The sequence below is a fragment of the Trachurus trachurus genome (assembly GCF_905171665.1).
Source record: "Trachurus trachurus genome assembly, chromosome: 3".
Classification (NCBI taxonomy): Eukaryota; Metazoa; Chordata; class Actinopteri; order Carangiformes; family Carangidae; genus Trachurus; species Trachurus trachurus.
The window spans coordinates 24,656,299-24,674,187 of record NC_139893.1 but is presented as its reverse complement, the minus strand read 5'-3'; the positions used below and the strand labels follow the sequence as shown (position 1 = coordinate 24,674,187).

The following is a 17,889-nucleotide window of genomic DNA, read 5'->3' as shown; positions in this document are numbered from 1 at the left end:
CTCAAATTGGCAGCTCCTAATCTGAAGGAGGAAAGAAACTTCAAATTTCATAGTGTGATAACTTATCTCAATTATGCACAACCTACAGTCTCATCATCAATCATACAAGCTGACACACACATGCACATGCACTTATTAATTACAAACACCTCTGAATGAAGATGTAATACATAGAGCATGAAGATAACTTTCTTTCCTTTCAGTATCTTGTGTTTGAAATGAAGAAGAGAATATTGATTTGCCACATTCATTGTTATTCTCTGTCTGTGTCTCTAGCCTGCTCATAATGATCAGTGTGTTTTACAGTGAACAGCTGAGTGTGATGAGAAGGCTTTGACAGGCCTGACAAAGGGTTCAGTGAGGGAGGCTGACTTGGCTGGCTCCCAGCTGCCTCCATGCCTCCCACGACCAGTCCTTTTCATTCATCTCTACCGGTCCTAACGAGGCCCAGGACCCTAACGACCTCCGAGATTTTAACGAGCTCTAACGAGGAAGATGCTCCTTTAGATGTTCTGTCATTTTGCTGGCACATTGACTGGCACCTTAAGAACTGAAGCAACATGGTTTACAGGTTTCAAGGTCAAAACCATGCACATCAAAGAAGGTTTCTTACCTTAAGATCCAAGACAAACACAAGTTGCCTTTTAACTCACTTTTTCTTCTTCTGTTTAAAAACTGCCCTCTCTGTAAAGAAACTTGAGCTCGCTCGTCTTCCACCTTTTAATTATAATTTTCAAACATTCTCATTTATCATGGATCACAGACCCCTATGATAAGATGACGTTTGATGGGATTTTGTTCTAGGGTCCCTCATCTGATCATATTTTTGATTTGAGATGACCTTTGTGCTGGGGACCTCCAGGAACCCCCTCAAGGATCCCTGGGGATCCCCAGACCCCTCTTTGAACACCACTGTTTTAAGGAATATAAAGTCGAAAGCTGAAAACCCCAGCATTGATAGCAACCAAATGTCTTACTGAAACCAATTTATTTCAGAGGATGCTGGTGCAATATTATCTGCAGTCATGGGCTTAAATTATTGTTTTAAAAAGTTATCATATGGAAAGCTATCATTTAGGCTCTAACACACAACCACACTTTGACAGAGTAATTGTGGCTACGTAGTAGGTGCATTTTTATTGCCAAGTCACAATGTTATAGGTTACCTCATTGTATACTGTAACCAAACTGGCTACGTAAAAAGTCATATAATCACCAAGCTTCTGCCACTGTTGATGAAATCAAGGCTTCATGGACATACAGTGTGCTCAGGATGAGAGCTGTCCCTGTTTCTTTTTCTGCTCCTCTCTCTATTGACACGCATCCCAGGCCTCTGTTTTTTAACAACAGTGGTGTGGTGGAAACTAAGTCCCCTGGACCACCCAGACACAAACACACCACAGATTGGACTAATGATAAGCTTCTGCAGAGCATCTTCAGTTCAGAATGGCCCAGAGTCATAGGACATAATTGTCACAGGCTTTTTTTTTTTTTTGATGGGGGGGGGGGACAACAACAACAACAATTATAGCTGCTGCGCAGCGATGGGTCGGGTCCGGGCTACTTTTGGGCAAATTTAGGCAATTCTGAGCAACAAACAGGAGAATAGGAAGACAAGACAGTTGACCTTGTAATGTTCAATTTGCATCAGTTGAGGATTGAACCCACATCCTCGGGAACCAAAGACCGTTGTCTATCGCACTGAGCTATTTGACAAGTGGCAGATCAACAGTGGCTTCACAAATTGAGTAAGCCATTCACTGTCGTGTAGGCAGATTTGAAACCACAGTAAAAAGAAAAATCAGTTTTTGAGGTAAAATAATGATATTTGTCAAACATCTACTATGAGTCTAAGATGTTAGGAGCCTTCGCGCATGGACCAGTCCAAGCTATTTGTTTTTTTTTTTAATTTAGAGGCTTGCTGTGATGCCACCATTAGGACAATTGTCTTGTGTTTCATATTGAGGTCAACTGACATTTTGATCTGTCATCATCACCATCACCTTTGCTAGGTCTCGAACTCACAACCTCTGACACCAAGAACCAGCTCCTAACTCGCTGAGCTAATTGGCTGGTAGTGAGACCTGCTGTGTAGCTTCATTTATCCACTCAGGGAGTCAGTGCCCAGGCAGCTGTTGTCAAGGCAGATTTCAGAAAGTCAGAAATTCTATTATCCAAACAAAAATCTGTTAATAGGCTACATAAATTGCATTTAGACAGCAAAACAGCTTAAGGACATGTGACATTTTGATCCGTCATCATCATCATCATCACCCTTGCTGGGTCTCGAACTCACAATCTCTGACACTAAGAACCAGCTCCTAACTCACTGAGCTAATTGGCTGGTGGTGAGACCTGCTGTGTAGCTTCATTTATCCACCCAGGTGAGCCAGTGCCCGGGCAGCTGTTGTGATGAAATGGTCAAAATGTCAATAATTCAGTTATCTAAACAAAAATCTGATAATACATAAATTGCATCTTGACAGCATGGAAATGTTGGTGATTTGTTTTTAATGATAAGTGTTTTGCTTCATAAGAGAAAATATGATGTTTAAAAATTCCACACTCACATTGACTGCAGTTGTTCCCATGAGAGCAGAATTCAAAATGTTCTCAAAAATTCAGTTTTTGAGTTAAAATTCTGATATTTGCCAAACTTCATCAACCATGACTCCAGAATATTGTCATTTTTTTTCAGGAAGATTGAAAATGTATTTAGCAAGAATTTGATGGTATATGTTTACAGTACTGTTTGCAGTCAAACGTTTTCATGTACTGTAGGCTCAATTTTTGCTTAATCAAAAATCCGAGAAACAAGTTTTGTGGAGGACAGTCTGGAGATGCTCTGTAGCAAGTTTGGTGTCAATTGAGCAAAAATTGTGGGAGGAGATACATTTTAAAAGTTTTACAGTTATTGAAAAAAACAGAGTGATGGACTTAATAATTTGTAATAAGTTTAAGTGGACAAAAGTTTCAGCAGTATTGAGGCGACATTGTGGTGAAGTTTCAACACTGTAGCATCTACCGTTGGTTTGGTAGGAATTTTTAAAGTTTTTAAGTTTAAACGCTTATTGTGCCCCCCCTAGGAGGGGGGGGCACATATCCTTGGAGTTGAGTGAATCTGGCATGGGACTGAACCTTTGTGCAAAGTTTGGTGAGTTTTCGCCCATGGGAAGTATGACTTCCTTGGAAGAAGAAAGAAAGAAAGAAGAAGAAGAAGAAGAAGAAGAAGAAGAATTCCTAGGAATACAATAGTGTCCTGTCAGCTGCGCTGCCCGGACCCTAACAATGAGCTGTCTCTGTGAGGATACTGACCAGTTTATTTCCAGTTCTCATGGTTTGCTGATGTTGTTGCTTTTCCAGTGTACTACTTTAATGAGGTGGAAGACCAGCCTCAGAGCACAGCATCCCTTGAGCTCTCTCAATTTCCTTTGAAAACCCAATGTGACTCTGCAGCCATGGATAACTCACTGTGTGTGAAGGTATCTGAGGGGGTCACGCTTAATATCTTCTCAAATGAAAACAAATGGATCTTGTGGCTTGCATTCCCAGTGCTTTAGTTAATCTCTAAACATCCACATCACCAAGTTCTTGTCTCTTGTCTTGGTAGCAGTATGGTGTAGTAAGGGAAACAAGAGGTACTGTAATCAAAAACTAAAATAATAATTTATATCACAACTAATGCACAGATGCAGCAATTATGTCTGACAATGTTTAAGAAAATGCGCAAGAAACAAAACTGCCCAAACACAGATGTTTGCTAACCAGGTAGACATTTGAATTGTGGCTTGTACAATATTTAGCAGTCATTGTTTGTTAGCTTAGCTCATTAAATGACTAATTTGTTAGTAAATATTTCACTTCAGTTAGCCTTGGAGCAAAACCAAAATTCTTAGCTGTGTTAATGATGCTAAAGACAGCACAGGCTACTGTATATCCTTGCTACAGTTTTCAGAGAGGAATGCACTTACAGCTTGCTCCACACATGCCCTACCAAATTACACGGTTTTTGATTAGTCAAACGTTATGTGTTGCCAAGATGATGGTGACAAAGTGGCCAATTTCAAAGGCACTCCTCAAAAGCCTATGGCTACCTGGTCCATCTTTATTTACAGTCTGTGAATGCAGCTAGATCATCAGATCTTGACCTGAGGAAGAGTGGTAGCTCGAAACGTCATCACTAAATTGCACTGTGCGAGGTTCTCTTCACTTTTGTGCAGATAACACTTAACGTAAACATAAATTTAATCATTGGCTCATGACTGCACCAAGAAATCCGCCAACCACAATCTTAACTGCACATCTGCAGGACTTCCTCTAGCTACTGAGAAAGCTATAAAGCTTTGAGAAGCATCCCTGTATGGGTTTTGTTGTCTGATTACAAACCTTTTGGATCTTTAAGACATGAAAATGCAAGCCTCAAATTTTCTCACAATCGTAGTGGAACTTGAGGGACAGCCTACTAACCCACATACATGTGAGCTTGTGTGTGGGTTAGTAGGTCATAGCCAGAGAACATAAGTAAAGCAGATGTACGGCCAACAAAAGCCACAGTCTCCTCCTGCTATCCAGCGTCTGAAAGCTGTCTCTACTCAGATGAAGAAAAAGCATCTTAGAAGAAAAGAAAAAGGATCTTAAATTATGTCTGATGTTTGTTCATGGAACAATTTAAATGCTTATCTTCCATAGTTTTATTGCACAGTGTGAATCAATCAGTGAAAGACACTGTTTCCACATGTACTGTACTGTATGTCACTGTTACACTGATTTCAGCTGATATTTTCCCTTGTACTCTAAGATATTTTGACTCAGAGTCCATTAGACAAGGATGAGTTTTTCACTATCTTGTGTGTATTCTAACTGAAAATGGAAAATATGAAGATTATTTCCATGACATAAGACCTCAGTAAGTTACATTACAAGGTTATTACCAATGGAAAACATAGGACTAATTAAACTATTTCAAATCAAACTGGGTCTTCTGTATAACAGCCATAATATTTAATGATACACTATAAAAATGATTTCACTCCACAGTTAATGAGGGTGGCACCAGAGGATAGTGGTTAGCAAAACAGGTCATGATCTCTGTGTCAAAGACATGCTACTATTGTAGTCTAAGCATCTCAGTTATTGGTGTTTTGTTGAATGTGTTAAAGGGGCAACAAAAACATCAAAAATAGCGACGCTGAAAGGTGTATTTTAACATATCTACAGCACAGAATATTTAATGTGCATCTATTAACTGTGGTCTATATCAAACTCTGTCTATTGATATTTCATGGAAGGAAGGGAGAGAAGGAAGAGAACTATGTGTTGAAAACAGACTGGTTTTTCAGGGGCTTCCTGGGTGAGGAAATCATACTCTTCCATTATTGATATAGCTTATCCACTGATATGATTTGTGCAGGTGAGGAATATAGAAGCTATACTGTTATTGTATTTTACTCTTCTGCTTAGAATTGCTCATCTAGTTTTGTATCGCTATTGAGCATGTCTGCACTACAGTGTTAATACATCAGTGATGTACCCTCTGTGAAATATCTACAGTGCAAAGCATTTTTGGTTTAAAAAAAAGATATAAACACAACAAACTTACACTATAACTGTGCAAAACATTGTTAATTTGTAGTGGCCTCTTTTGAACTATTTGGAAATAAAAAGATATAGATTAACTTAAAACAGCCTCTTTTGGAATTGTAATACCTTTCTGTTCTCGAAATGAATTCATGAAACTGTTGCTGCTACGCTTCAACCACCACTGCATTGTTTGATTGACAGGTGATGCCATGTGGCACATGCCAGGTTGGGCCAAACCAATGGGGGAAGACTTGACTTTTTTAGGATAATGAAACGAAGTAGCATACTGAATATAAGATTCAGTTTATGAACATACATTTATGTTCTACTGAAATTCTACCTGGACAGTGGCTAAAAATGTTTTGTATGTTTGTTTGTTTTAATATTGCCAAGACACGGGCATTGATTCAAAACAGACTCTGTATTATCCATGCCTAAAGAAAGTTTGTGTAACCAATACAATGCTATGCCTTTGATTTCCTTCAGCCTATCTATTTCAGTCATATTCTTATTTATTCCATCCTGCTGCTGCTGTCAACAAGATATTACCAGTATCCACTGGTCCACAGCCAGCTGAGCGTGAACATGACCTCTGTGTCTCATCATATTAGCCCCTGGTGACCTGTGTGTGTCCGTTGCTTTGTATGTGCAATTCACTAGAAAGTAACGAGACATAGCCTCCAGGCTAAACACACACTGGCAGACAACTACATAATGGCACCCACACACACAAAGGCACATACAGACATAAACACAATTTACCATGTGAGCATATGTAAAGGTTTCATACGTATATTTCAAATACCAGACATCCTCATTTTTATACATTTCTGTGCAACACACAGTAGACCATTGCCAACCATAGCTACATCATACAAGCACAGATGACACAGAACAGACACACAAGGCCTTGGGTGGGGGATCTGCTGAGGAGAGAAAGAGGAAGGGAGGACCTGAGGAGGGGCAGGATGAGGCAGAGGAAGATGATGGAGAAAGAGGAAGAAAAAGTGCTTTCCAAACAGTACGGATCTGCTGGCAGCAACATTTAGCTGTTGTGAACTCAAAGTCATGCAATCACCACGTCTACTTGCAAACATGAACACGTAAAATAAACTTACGAAACTGAGGTAGGATACAGTTTACAAACTGGGGGAACTATAACCAAAGCTTTGCCTTTATATGCTGCAAGTATCTGAACTTCCATCTCTTGAAAAGGAAAAAATACATTTTATTTGAGTTCATTTATAATTCCTGATGGAACTTGTATGTCAGTTGTGTGAAATAAGGACATAGGCTATTATACTACCGTGCTAAAACATTAGTTCTATGGAGTAGACTTGCTTTAATGTCAAATGTACAGTAAGTGCATTCAAAAAACAAAAAAACATTTAAAAAACAAGTGCGGGGTCAGCAAAGCTGGGGCGAAACAACATCAGAAATATTATCAAAATATGGCCAAATGCAATATGCAAACCCAGAGGCAGCAGTTCTGATAAATGATATTGTTTGGTAAAAGACCCAACAAAAATCAGGTTATCATCGTGTTTAAATGACCATGCACACTGCAATCATGACTCAAGATATCACGATAACTGCCAAAATAATCGCTTTTTCTGCATACCATTCAGCCCTATGGTTCACATCAAGCCATTTTGTTCATTTTAGGACTGAAACAATTGTTTTCACATCAGTTAATTTGTAGATTATTTTCTCTGTCTGCTCATTTATAAAAATAATTTAATAAAACAGTTTCCCAAATCCCAAAGTCACTTCCTGCATTTAAATACAACAAAGGTATAAACCGTAAACAACATTGAATATTTAATCAGTCACATCACTACTTTGTTATTGATAGGTGTTTTTTTTCTCCCTTTTTTCTAAGTTGCCAGCTCCATCACCAGCACTTCCAAAAGTTAATCTGCAGTGTGCGTTGCGCTGCACTCTCTTCCTCCTTCTGATACATGACAGCCAAACTGTACAGACAGTGTGCAGCGCTCTAATCATGCACATGATGGGATTTTTAAGATGTCTGCTCTGCACTGACTGTTTGATTGCATCCACTTCATAAACCCAGCTGTCATAACCAGCCTGTTCCAAAGAACCAATTAAGGAAAAGTATTAATCCATTTCTTTCCTCTGACAAATGTCTTCTTCTTTGGTGAGCCATAAACACTGATTAAAGCCACATTGTTTCCCATCAGAGAGTGTTTCAGGGCTGACGACACAATGATTCTCACCCACTCACTGACATTCATTCATCACTGCATGGGGATTGAGGTGACCCATATATTTCAGTGTGCTGGATAACATAAACAGGAGGACCATTAGAAACAGGATGAATAATAAATGAAAACAGAGACAGAGTAAGAGAACAGTGAGCGGGGAGACGCTTTTTAAGTGGTAGCTTTGAACGCTGATCGCTCAGTTTTGGTCTGTACAGTGTGTTTGTGTTGGAGCTTCAGAGAAGTAAGATGGAGGTAAATGTTTATTACAAAGCGTGAACGTCTTGAGGCTTTGCTTGATATTATCCTTGACATTTGTGCTCATGGAACATATCAGTATGAGCTGAAACTACAATGTGACGTAAAGCTGAGTGATCTGACTGTCTTAGAGCAAGGACTTTTTAGGATTTAGGACTTTTAGTTTTACTTTCCAACTCAATCTTACAGATTAAGTCTTTAAAAATATCTGTGTTGAGATGTTTAATGTTATTTGCTAATTGTTACTAACCAGCCTGTTGTTGGCGGTTAAGCAGTCCTTGTTCTGTACTGCAGCCTTGATGAGTTTGAGGTAACTACTGTCACCACCAGCTGATAGAGTTATGGTCTGCCTGTAAGATGAGAAATCTGCCTGCTTGTTGGACAACCTAAGGCGAAATGGGCTGGGGCTAGCAGGTTAGTGATGACTGAAGTTTCAAATGAAAATACTCACATATAGGACGTCAATAAATAGCAGAACTGTCCAAATTAATAACCCATATGAACTATGTATAAGTTGCGATTGGTTGTGATAAGTCACACCTTTGATTTGTAATCAGACGTCAGCATTGTGTGTATAGAACAGCAGCGAGCAGACAAACATTCAAAGGTGTCAAAAGATACGTATCACAACTTTCAGTCAACCACTTCCATTCTCCACAAATTCACATTCAAATTGTGAATTGTGATTTTATTCAAAAATATTGACAACATGGCCCCCCCTTTAATGTGACACCATGTGACTCCTGTAGGCCTTTAACAGTATTTCAACGCAAAATCATTCCTATTAAAGACAATGCCAATCGGTCATGGGGTCATTTGACGAGAAACTGTTAAAATATAATTTTCTGCAAAATGAACTACAACAAAAACAACCCGATTTGATCTTGCAGTACCGCAGTACCTCTGTGTACCACCTGCTCTCAATCATGAACTCAGCAGTACAGATGCTGTGTCATAGGTGCTGATGTTGCTATGCAACCAGCCTGAATGGTTTTTCAGAGGGACGAACATTTTCACAGGTCTCTTATCATCTCAAAATGGTTGAATTTGGCAGAATAATGATTTTCCATTTGCACAAAATCCTCAGAACTGCCTTGGTTTATGACCTGCATAGGGGGATGCATCGCATTACACAGCTCTCAGAAGACTCTCCTCCATCTTTATTGAATACAAATGAATGACCATACCCTCTCATGCATTATGGGAAATGTAGGAGGTTTTAGGGCTTGACCCAGGGTCAAGAACCCTGGATATTTCTGCATGTTCTGCTTCAACCTTTATTAAAGAAACATTTTTTTTGTAAATCACTGGTATATCAGTTCAAATTGTCCACAATGCCCCAGCACAGTGTTAATACCTCCTTAAATATTCTTTATCGAGGTAATCATTAATTGCATAATGTGAAATTCTACTGGATATTTACGACTGGTAAGAGTCTTTTGTTCTGTGTAACCTGTGCTGAGTTAGTATCCAGGATCAAATCTGTGTGAATCCCTTTCTCCTACTCCCACATGTCTCACTACAACAACAGAAAGTCAATAATCTCTCCTTAGTGCACAGTAGGAGTGTAGCATTGGCTGTGACCTCTACCGTAGGGTCAATCAAAGTGGAAATAAAAGGTGACAGGAAAAACCATCACCTTAAAAAAATGTCTGTCTACATTTCATCTCTAAAGGACAAAAGAAACGGCTCTTATGTTGCAGTACCCCCTATTAGGGTTTTAATGCATAAATAGTGTAGGGACAAAGAGTGAGGGAGGACATGATAGCCAGGCAGAGCTGCATGGGCATCTAGCAGGCAGATATATTGACAGAGACTGGATCATAACCCATTTGATGGACGCTTTCATCCACAGCATCTTTAGTGAGCATGGGTGGGTACTGAACCCCCTCTGAAGCCTGGCAGTAGCTGCTGTTAGTGCCATGCTGTGGCCATCAAGCTGCAGAATCACTGACAGACAGGCCAGTCAGACAGGCAGGCAGACAGACAGGCAGGCGGGTGGAGGGAAACAGACAGACACACAGGACAGAAACGGCAAGGATGCAAGAGGGTTGGGTGTCTGACGGCTGCGCGGGTTCTCACGCCTTCATGTTTTGCTGCTAGATCAGCCTGACAGAAAATCAATGACGCTGCACTCTCATGGAGACGCACAGTAGCCTCGAAAAAAGGCGAGAACGACACGGGCAGAGTGAAAATGCAGTGGTCTGTACTAGACTTTCTGTTAAACTGGGAAAAACCGTGATGGTTGTGGGGGTGAGGATGCAACATCCCAAGCAGCCATCCACCCTGGTTCACACGTGTATGTAACGGAATGTGTCAGAGCCATTGTTGCTTTCCCGACGTATAGACACAAATTTGGTCCGATTTTGTGAGGCCTCTCTAAGATTTCAATTTGACCCCATAAAAAGCATCGATATGAATGGAGTCCCCGTTCAACCACTCACACAGCATTTCTATAGGAAACCCGTGGGTTACTCACACCTGCAATTCATATTATGTGCGCACCGTCGCAAAATTTTTGCCAGACGCGTTTGATGAGCCTTGGTGAAACCAGAGGACTGAAGGGTTTTGCGGGTGTGGTGATCCTGTTTGTGCCACGGGAGAGGATTTAAACCTCGCGTTAAACGTGCCCGATAATGGATGCATTCACGTCTACATGCGCAGGCAGTGTTCTGGGGAGGGGGTGGAGGTGGCGGAGCGGGTTTCGCACCAACAACCCCAGTTGGCCGCCGCATCACTATCAGTAAAACGATGCTATCGGTTACATACAACAGACATGACCATCATTTCATCAGTTAAGGCAGAAATCCACACATTTTAATTAAATGCAGACTTGACACTGAGGCACCGGATCCATTATGAATAGCCTGTGGGATTATTCTGAGGGAAGTAGCACATGGGTTTAACCGCAATCACGGAAACGTTAAAAGAAAGGGGCTTTTATTTACCTTCATGTCGTTGACAATCGCCTGGAATAGACCCCCGAGGGCCCCGCATTCCTTCTCCACGGTCTCCATGTTTGCCAAATCCACCATTCACCGGAATTTGCAGAAGCGCGCACCAACTGCGCGCTACCAACACTCAGCAGGGAAAATGGGGAGGGGGGAAATGTACGCTATTTCCACAAAATCACGACCGGACTCCCCGGTTCTTCCTTCAAACCGAGGGACCAGCAATAACGGGGAGGGGGTGTAGAAAGAACAGCAGGAGGAGGAGAGAGGGGTGGAAAAAAAGATGATGCCGAAACAGACGGCTTGCGCTGCGGTCTCCTCCAAGCGATGGGAAGATGGGTTGTGAGAAAGGAACGATGGTCTCTCTCTCTCTCTCTCTCTCTCTCTCTCTCTCTCTCTCTGTTCCCGACTCTGGGTCAGTCAGGCGGTGAGACGTTCACAAGGTATCGGAACGACCATGCTCACCTTGGCGCAGCCAGCGCTACGCGGACTCGGCGGGGACGCATGTGAAAGCTGTGGAGAAGCTGAGCGGTGATGGATCACAATGCGTGCGAGTGTGTATGTCAGGGTCCGTGTCTGTGCGTTGGTGCATGCTTGTGCACAGAGGTAAAGGCAGACTGTGATTGGCGCAGAGGCGGTGGGCTCAGCGGTGCGGGGAGAGCAGCCAGTAACACGATCCATGCAACTGCAAGGGAGTGAAAAAAGGAGGCTGGACAACTCTGGACTGCCTGTCACATGGCCACACGCACGCACAGGCACACAGTGGACCACCAAACAAAATCAGCAGGGGGTAGATGTCAAATAGATTTAGCTACCAGAGACGAGAGGAATTTGCACCCGATGACTGTTATTAATCACTTAGCTATTATATTTTTAATATGGCTTTCATATGTCTGGTGACCTGCAACGACTGCATGGCATGTAGCCTATGTCCTGGCATTGATTCTTACATGACTCATATAGCCTATCTGATCTATTTGAAGAATATATAAAGCTCACTGGCGATAATCTCTAAACATCTATCATGATGACTTTCGATCAGTTTTACGTTACTTTGATCAGGAAACATGTCTTGTGAGCAGGCTATACATTTTGATACAGATAAATTGTGTGACAGTGCTCACAACAGGGGTCCTTGTAGTGTGGGGTCCCACGGTATAAAGGGGCATCATTTATTTTAAAAATAATTCCACACGTTAAATAGCCTATGAATATTTAGAGTTTTAAAAACTTTATGCAATAACAAAATCTAGAAGCAAAATTGTTGATTTCTACAAGGGGTATTTTGATATTGAAATTATACAAACATGATGTGTCTTCTTATCCTCTGAATCAGTTTGCACGGAACAAAACCTCTCAACTTAATTTAACCAATGCATAAATATAATATAACCTCTTTAAATACAGAATTGTCCCATATTAACATGCCATCAGAGAGCTAACTGTATGTTATTTGTCTTAAATGCAAATGGCGCGCTGACTGAGGCTCAGTATGGCGCACAGTGCAGTAAATTCAACAGATTGCTTAAAGCAGAAGTAAGCGGAATGTTTGTGTTAATATAAGTCTTAAATAGTTATATCTTCTGACGGCAATCACTGAGAGTATTTGGTCCGAAACACGGGTCTGTCAGTCACTCTGCTCTGCTGTAAGCCGAGGAGAAAACTTTCCTTGTATCCTACAACCTTTATCCAATGAGGAGAGAGAACGGCATAAAGGGGCGGTCCTCTCTGTGTGTGCAGCCAAGGGATGCGCGTGAATGTGGTGACGTAGGGACGAGGGCGGGGACTGCTAACTCCATCGGCTGACAAGAAGTTAGCCAAAATGACCGGATCGCTTACTTCTGCTTTTGCAATGTAAAATTGTTATCTAGATAGTAGCCGTTTGCACAGCTATACAATCCATAAGAAGTAATGTAAGGTGTAGTGCTATCTGTGAGTTTCAACTTGAGTTTTAACCCTCACTTGTCTATATGAATTGGCATCTTCATGACTGTATCTGCATTGCCCCACAGAAGTGTATCCACAGTACCTTTACATACTGAGATGATGTTTTTTTGTTTTCAGTTTAAATCTCTTACTAAAGTTGTGGTGTACTTGACTTACAGTAAAAGTCTGCATGTGTTGCAGGCCATGGTAAAGTATGGGTTGCATGATTTATTGCTTGTTTGTATAACTACAAATGTCAAAACTATATGGCTGGACTCTGTATTTGTTTCAGCCCGGTATTTGTTGATCACAATGATCCCACTCCCACTCTGTGCTCACACTGACACAGTGTATTATAATTCAGTAAAATTCCAAGTAAATCTGTTGTAATTTACATATCAAAATATAAATATACACTGCATTACATCAAGCAACACCTGCACTATCTGAGGTTTTCTTCCAAGGAAGTGTGTTAGGTGCATTGTTGGTGCATTTCCGTCTTGAGGCAGTGGAAAGCAATTGTATGACTGACCAACAAAAACTGGTCTTAGCCCATGGTGCAGTGTTTCACTGTTATTTTAAGAGTGCATTAGTTATATTCTCCTGCAGGTGCATCTTCACTCACACTCTGCCTGTTACTCAAGTAGAGTAAGATGAAAATGTGCTTCAGATGTTGGGATAAGTCAGGTAGAAAATTACAAAACAGCCTCATAAGGTTGGAGCTTCTTTGTGTAATGTTGTGTGTTGTGTCAGATTATCATGCATCATAAGTCTCTTGGACAGAAATGAGGCTCTGCAGAAAAGCTCTCTCACAACATGACATAAAAGATGTCAAACAGAGTAACTAGTGCTGTTGCTCCTTTGTAAAGCTGTGTGTACTGTATAGCGCATTGATTCACTCTGCCCTTTCTCGGCCTTCATGGTGCTCAGAGCTGCATGGACCCTGCTCAGGGGTCAGTCACAATACATAATCCACTGTTTGTCCTGTTCACTGTGTATTTCCTGTTTTATATTGAAGTTCCTGTCTTGTCTTCCTGTGATTACCTCATGTGTCTCACCTGTGTTTGATTGCATCACCTGTGTCTTGTTTCCTCGTGTTTAACCTCAGTGGTTACATTCGTATCTTCCTGTTACTTCGGTGACTTGTCTGGACCTTTTTCACATAGCTGTTCATCACCCTATGTCTCTTCCAGAGGCTTGCCTTATATTACATGATCCTATGACAGGTTTTTCCTGATGTTTGTCATGTGATTTTTACAGCATGTTTATGTGAGCATGCAAGTGCACATGTTTCTTTCTTTTTGTGTGTGTAACTAATTTATTACTGATAGACGTGTATATATTTTTGTATTGTTTATATATCTTTTTGAACACTGTATGTGCTTATGTTCTGATAAACATTGTATCACATGATTTGTCAGGTGACCTCCCATTTGGGTGTGGTGGGTTTGTTCACCTGGTTCATATCTGCAGAAGGGATACTGTATGTCCCTGAAATGTCACATTAAGGTGATAATAAAGAAAAACTTTGGAGCTGCTTCTGGTGTGCGGACCTTGTGTTTTGCCATTTTAACCTCAGTGCTTACCCACTGTCTTTGAGGTCAGTGTTCCTGTGTACCTGCATGTTCCTGTCCATGTTTTGCTTTTGCTTTTGGTCCCCCCCCCCTGTAAGTTAAGCAATGTTGCTTGTTGACCTTCAGTCAGTCAGTGACAGAACTGTTAATGGGGCTTGGCCCAGCTGTTGCAAAAATTGGATTATCTTTCTTTCAGCCTAGTTTACAATGCTCACTGTCTATTGTATCAATCTGTATCATGTGTGATTTAAAACTAAACAGGTGTTACAACACTGATCAGTGTCAGAAAGTGTTACATTTCAATAATTTTCAATCTTCTAGTTTGATGGTCATGTGTTTCAAAATCTGCAATACAGATTAGGTAATTGTTTATACGATTAAGGCAAGGCAAGGCAAGGCAAGGCAATTTTATTTGTATAGCCCGTTTTTACAAACAGTTTGTCTCAAAGGGCTTTACATGGCATCGTAGCAACATCCTCTGTCCTTAGACCCTCACATCGACTGAGGAAAAACTCCATGGAAACCCTTTTAACAGGGAAAAACAGGAGAAACCTCAGGGTGAGCAACAGAGGAGGGATCCCTCACCCAGGACGGACAGACGTGCAATAGATGTTGTTACAGACAAGAAAACAGTTTACAGTTTGTCACAGAATGTGCGGAATATGGAAATGTTAGCAGGGGTTGATGAGGGCAGTCTCTAGGGGGGGGGGGGGCAGGGAGAGCCGGTCAGCTCGATGGGAGGACTGGGTGGCAGACTGGTCCATGGGAAGGGAGGGGAGGCCGGTCTAACAGCAGGGGAAGGGGTGGGAGGGGGGCGATGCAGGCGGCGGCTGGTGCAGAGAGATGGAGCTCCGGTGGATCTGCGGAAACACAGAGAGAGTGCGAGACACCAAGGCCAAACTACAAAGTACAACAGAAAATGACAGTTCAAAAATATACTGAGGAGAGGGGAGGAGAGGAGAGGAGAGGAGAGGAGGGGAGAGGAGGGGAGAGGAGGAGAGAGGAGGAGAGGAGAGGGCTCTGTGTATCCAGATGTGTTCCCAGCAGTCTAAGCCTATAGCAGCGTAGCTATGAAATGGTTCAGAGCTACCTGAACCAGCCCTAACTAAAAGCCCTGTCATAAAGGAAGGTCTTAAGTCTGGACTTAAATGTAGTTAGAGTGTCTGCCTCTTTGACCCATGGAGAGAGCTGGTTCCACAGTAAAGGAGCCCGGTAACTGAAGGCTCTACCTCCCAGTCTGTTTTTAGAGATACTGGGAGTCACTAACAGACCTGCATTCTGGGAGCGGAGTGCTCTGGTAGGACAGTAAGGAATGATTAGTTCTTTCAGATAGGTTGGAGCTTTATCATTAAGAGCCTTATAAGTCAGCAGAAGGATTTTGAAGTCTATTCTAAATCCTACAGGAAGCCAGTGGAGAGAAGCTAAAGTGGGAGAGATGTGCTCTCTCTTCCTAACTCCTGTCAAAACTCTCGCTGCGGCATTCTGGACTAGCTGGAGACTCTTTAGAGAGTTTTTCGGACATCCTGACAGGAGAGAGTTGCAGTAGTCTAGCCTAGAAGTGATAAATGCATGCACTAGTTTCTCAGCATCACTCTGGGAGAGAATATTCCTAATCTTAGTGATACTGCGCAGATGGAAGAAGGCGGTCCTAGTCACGTGTTTTATGTGGGAGCTGAAGGAAAGGTCCTGGTCAAAAATGACTCCAAGGTTCCGCGCGGTTGTACTCGGGGTCAGGGTGATGCCATCTAGAGTAGCGATCTGATCAGAGAAAGTGTCCCTGAGATGTTTAGGTCCAAACACAATGACCTCAGTTTTATCTGAATTCAGTAGCAAGAAGTTAGAGGACATCCAGGATCTAATGTCTTTCAGACAGTCTTGCAGATTGATGAGCCGGTTTCTGTCATCTGGCTCCATGGACAAGTAGAGTTGCGTATCATCCGCATAACAGTGAAAATTGATTGAATGCTTCCGGATGATGCCACCTAATGGGAGCATGTAAAGAATGAAGAGGATTGGCCCTAAGACTGAACCCTGCGGTACACCATACGTAACTCTGCTATACTCTGAATGGTCGTTATTAACATTAACAAATTGAAACCTGTCAGATAAGTATGACTTAAACCATTTCAGGGCAGGTCCTTTAATCCCTATTTCATGATCTAGTCTCTGCAGCAGGATGCTGTGGTCGATGGTGTCGAATGCAGCACTGAGGTCCAAAAGTACAAGAACAGAGACAAGACCTCTGTCTGAAGCTATAAGAAGATCATTAGAGACTTTGACAAGTGCTGTTTCAGTGCTATGGTGTTCTCTGAATCCAGATTGGAAAGCTTCAAAGAGCTCGTTGCTGTGCAGATGTTCATGTAGCTGCTCCAGGACAATCTTCTCAAGGATCTTAGAGATGTAAGGAAGGTTGGATATAGGCCGATAGTTGGCGAGGACATCTGGGTCAAGAGAAGGTTTTTTAAGTAAAGGGTTAATGACAGCCACCTTGAAGGCCTGTGGCACGTAGCCTGTGGCTAAGGAAAGATTGATTTGGTTCAGAAAAGAAATGTTAATTAAGGGAAAGACATCCTTAAGTAGTCTTGTCGGGACTGGATCCAGCAGACATGTGGCTGACTTGGAAGAAGTAATTGCAGAAGTTAAGTCTGACAGGTCGATGGGAGAGAAGCTGTCCAAGTGTGTACCAAGTCTGGGAGGTGCTTCTATGGGTACTGTAATCTGTGGTCCATTACTAGCAATTTTTGTTCTAATATTAACTATCTTTTCGGTAAAGAAAGTTAGGAAGTCGTTACTGCTGAGAGTTGGAGGGATGGATGGCTCAACGACACTATGGTTCTTGGTCAGCCTGGCCACAGTGTTGAAAAGGAACCTGGGGTTGTTCTTATTCTTTTCTATTAAAGATGAATAGTAATTGCTTCTAGTATTACGGAGTTCTTTTTTATATATTAATAAACTATCCTTCCAGGCTTGACGGTCTTCCTCATGTTGGCTGGAATGTGTTTTCCTTTCCAGCTGTCTGGTCTTCTGTTTCAGAGCGCGCAGGTTTGGGCTGTACCAGGGAGCTATTCTTTTCTGGTTGATAACTTTCTTTTTCAGGGGGGCTACAGCATCAAGTGTCCCAAGGAGTGCTGCTGCAGTGCTATCCACAAGATAGTCCACCTGTGTGGGGGTGAAACCAGCATAACTGCCCATAATATGGTTACAGGATGTGGCACCAAGCTCTGCTGGAATAAGCTCTTTAAATCTAGAAACAGCTGTGTCAGATAGACATCTACTGTAGCGGGATTTTTTCCCAGGTAGGATATAATTTGTTAAAGTAAATTCAAATGTTATTAAAGAATGGTCAGACAAGACGGGGTTCTGAGGAAGAACTGTGAC

The 17,889-nt window shown here is 41.8% G+C and overlaps 1 protein-coding gene across 1 annotated transcript in view; it reads right to left on the bottom strand.

Annotated features, from left to right (window-relative positions):
* The window catches only part of mtss1lb (MTSS I-BAR domain containing 2b), a 74,790-nt gene extending 63,589 nt beyond the window's left edge, over positions 1-11,201 (bottom strand). The window contains exon 1 of the mRNA XM_083999084.1: positions 11,009-11,201. Coding sequence (XP_083855210.1) covers positions 11,009-11,095 — 87 coding nt within the window. The 5' untranslated portion in view covers positions 11,096-11,201. The remainder of the gene's footprint in view (positions 1-11,008) is intronic.
* Between the last annotated feature and the right edge of the window lie 6,688 nt (positions 11,202-17,889).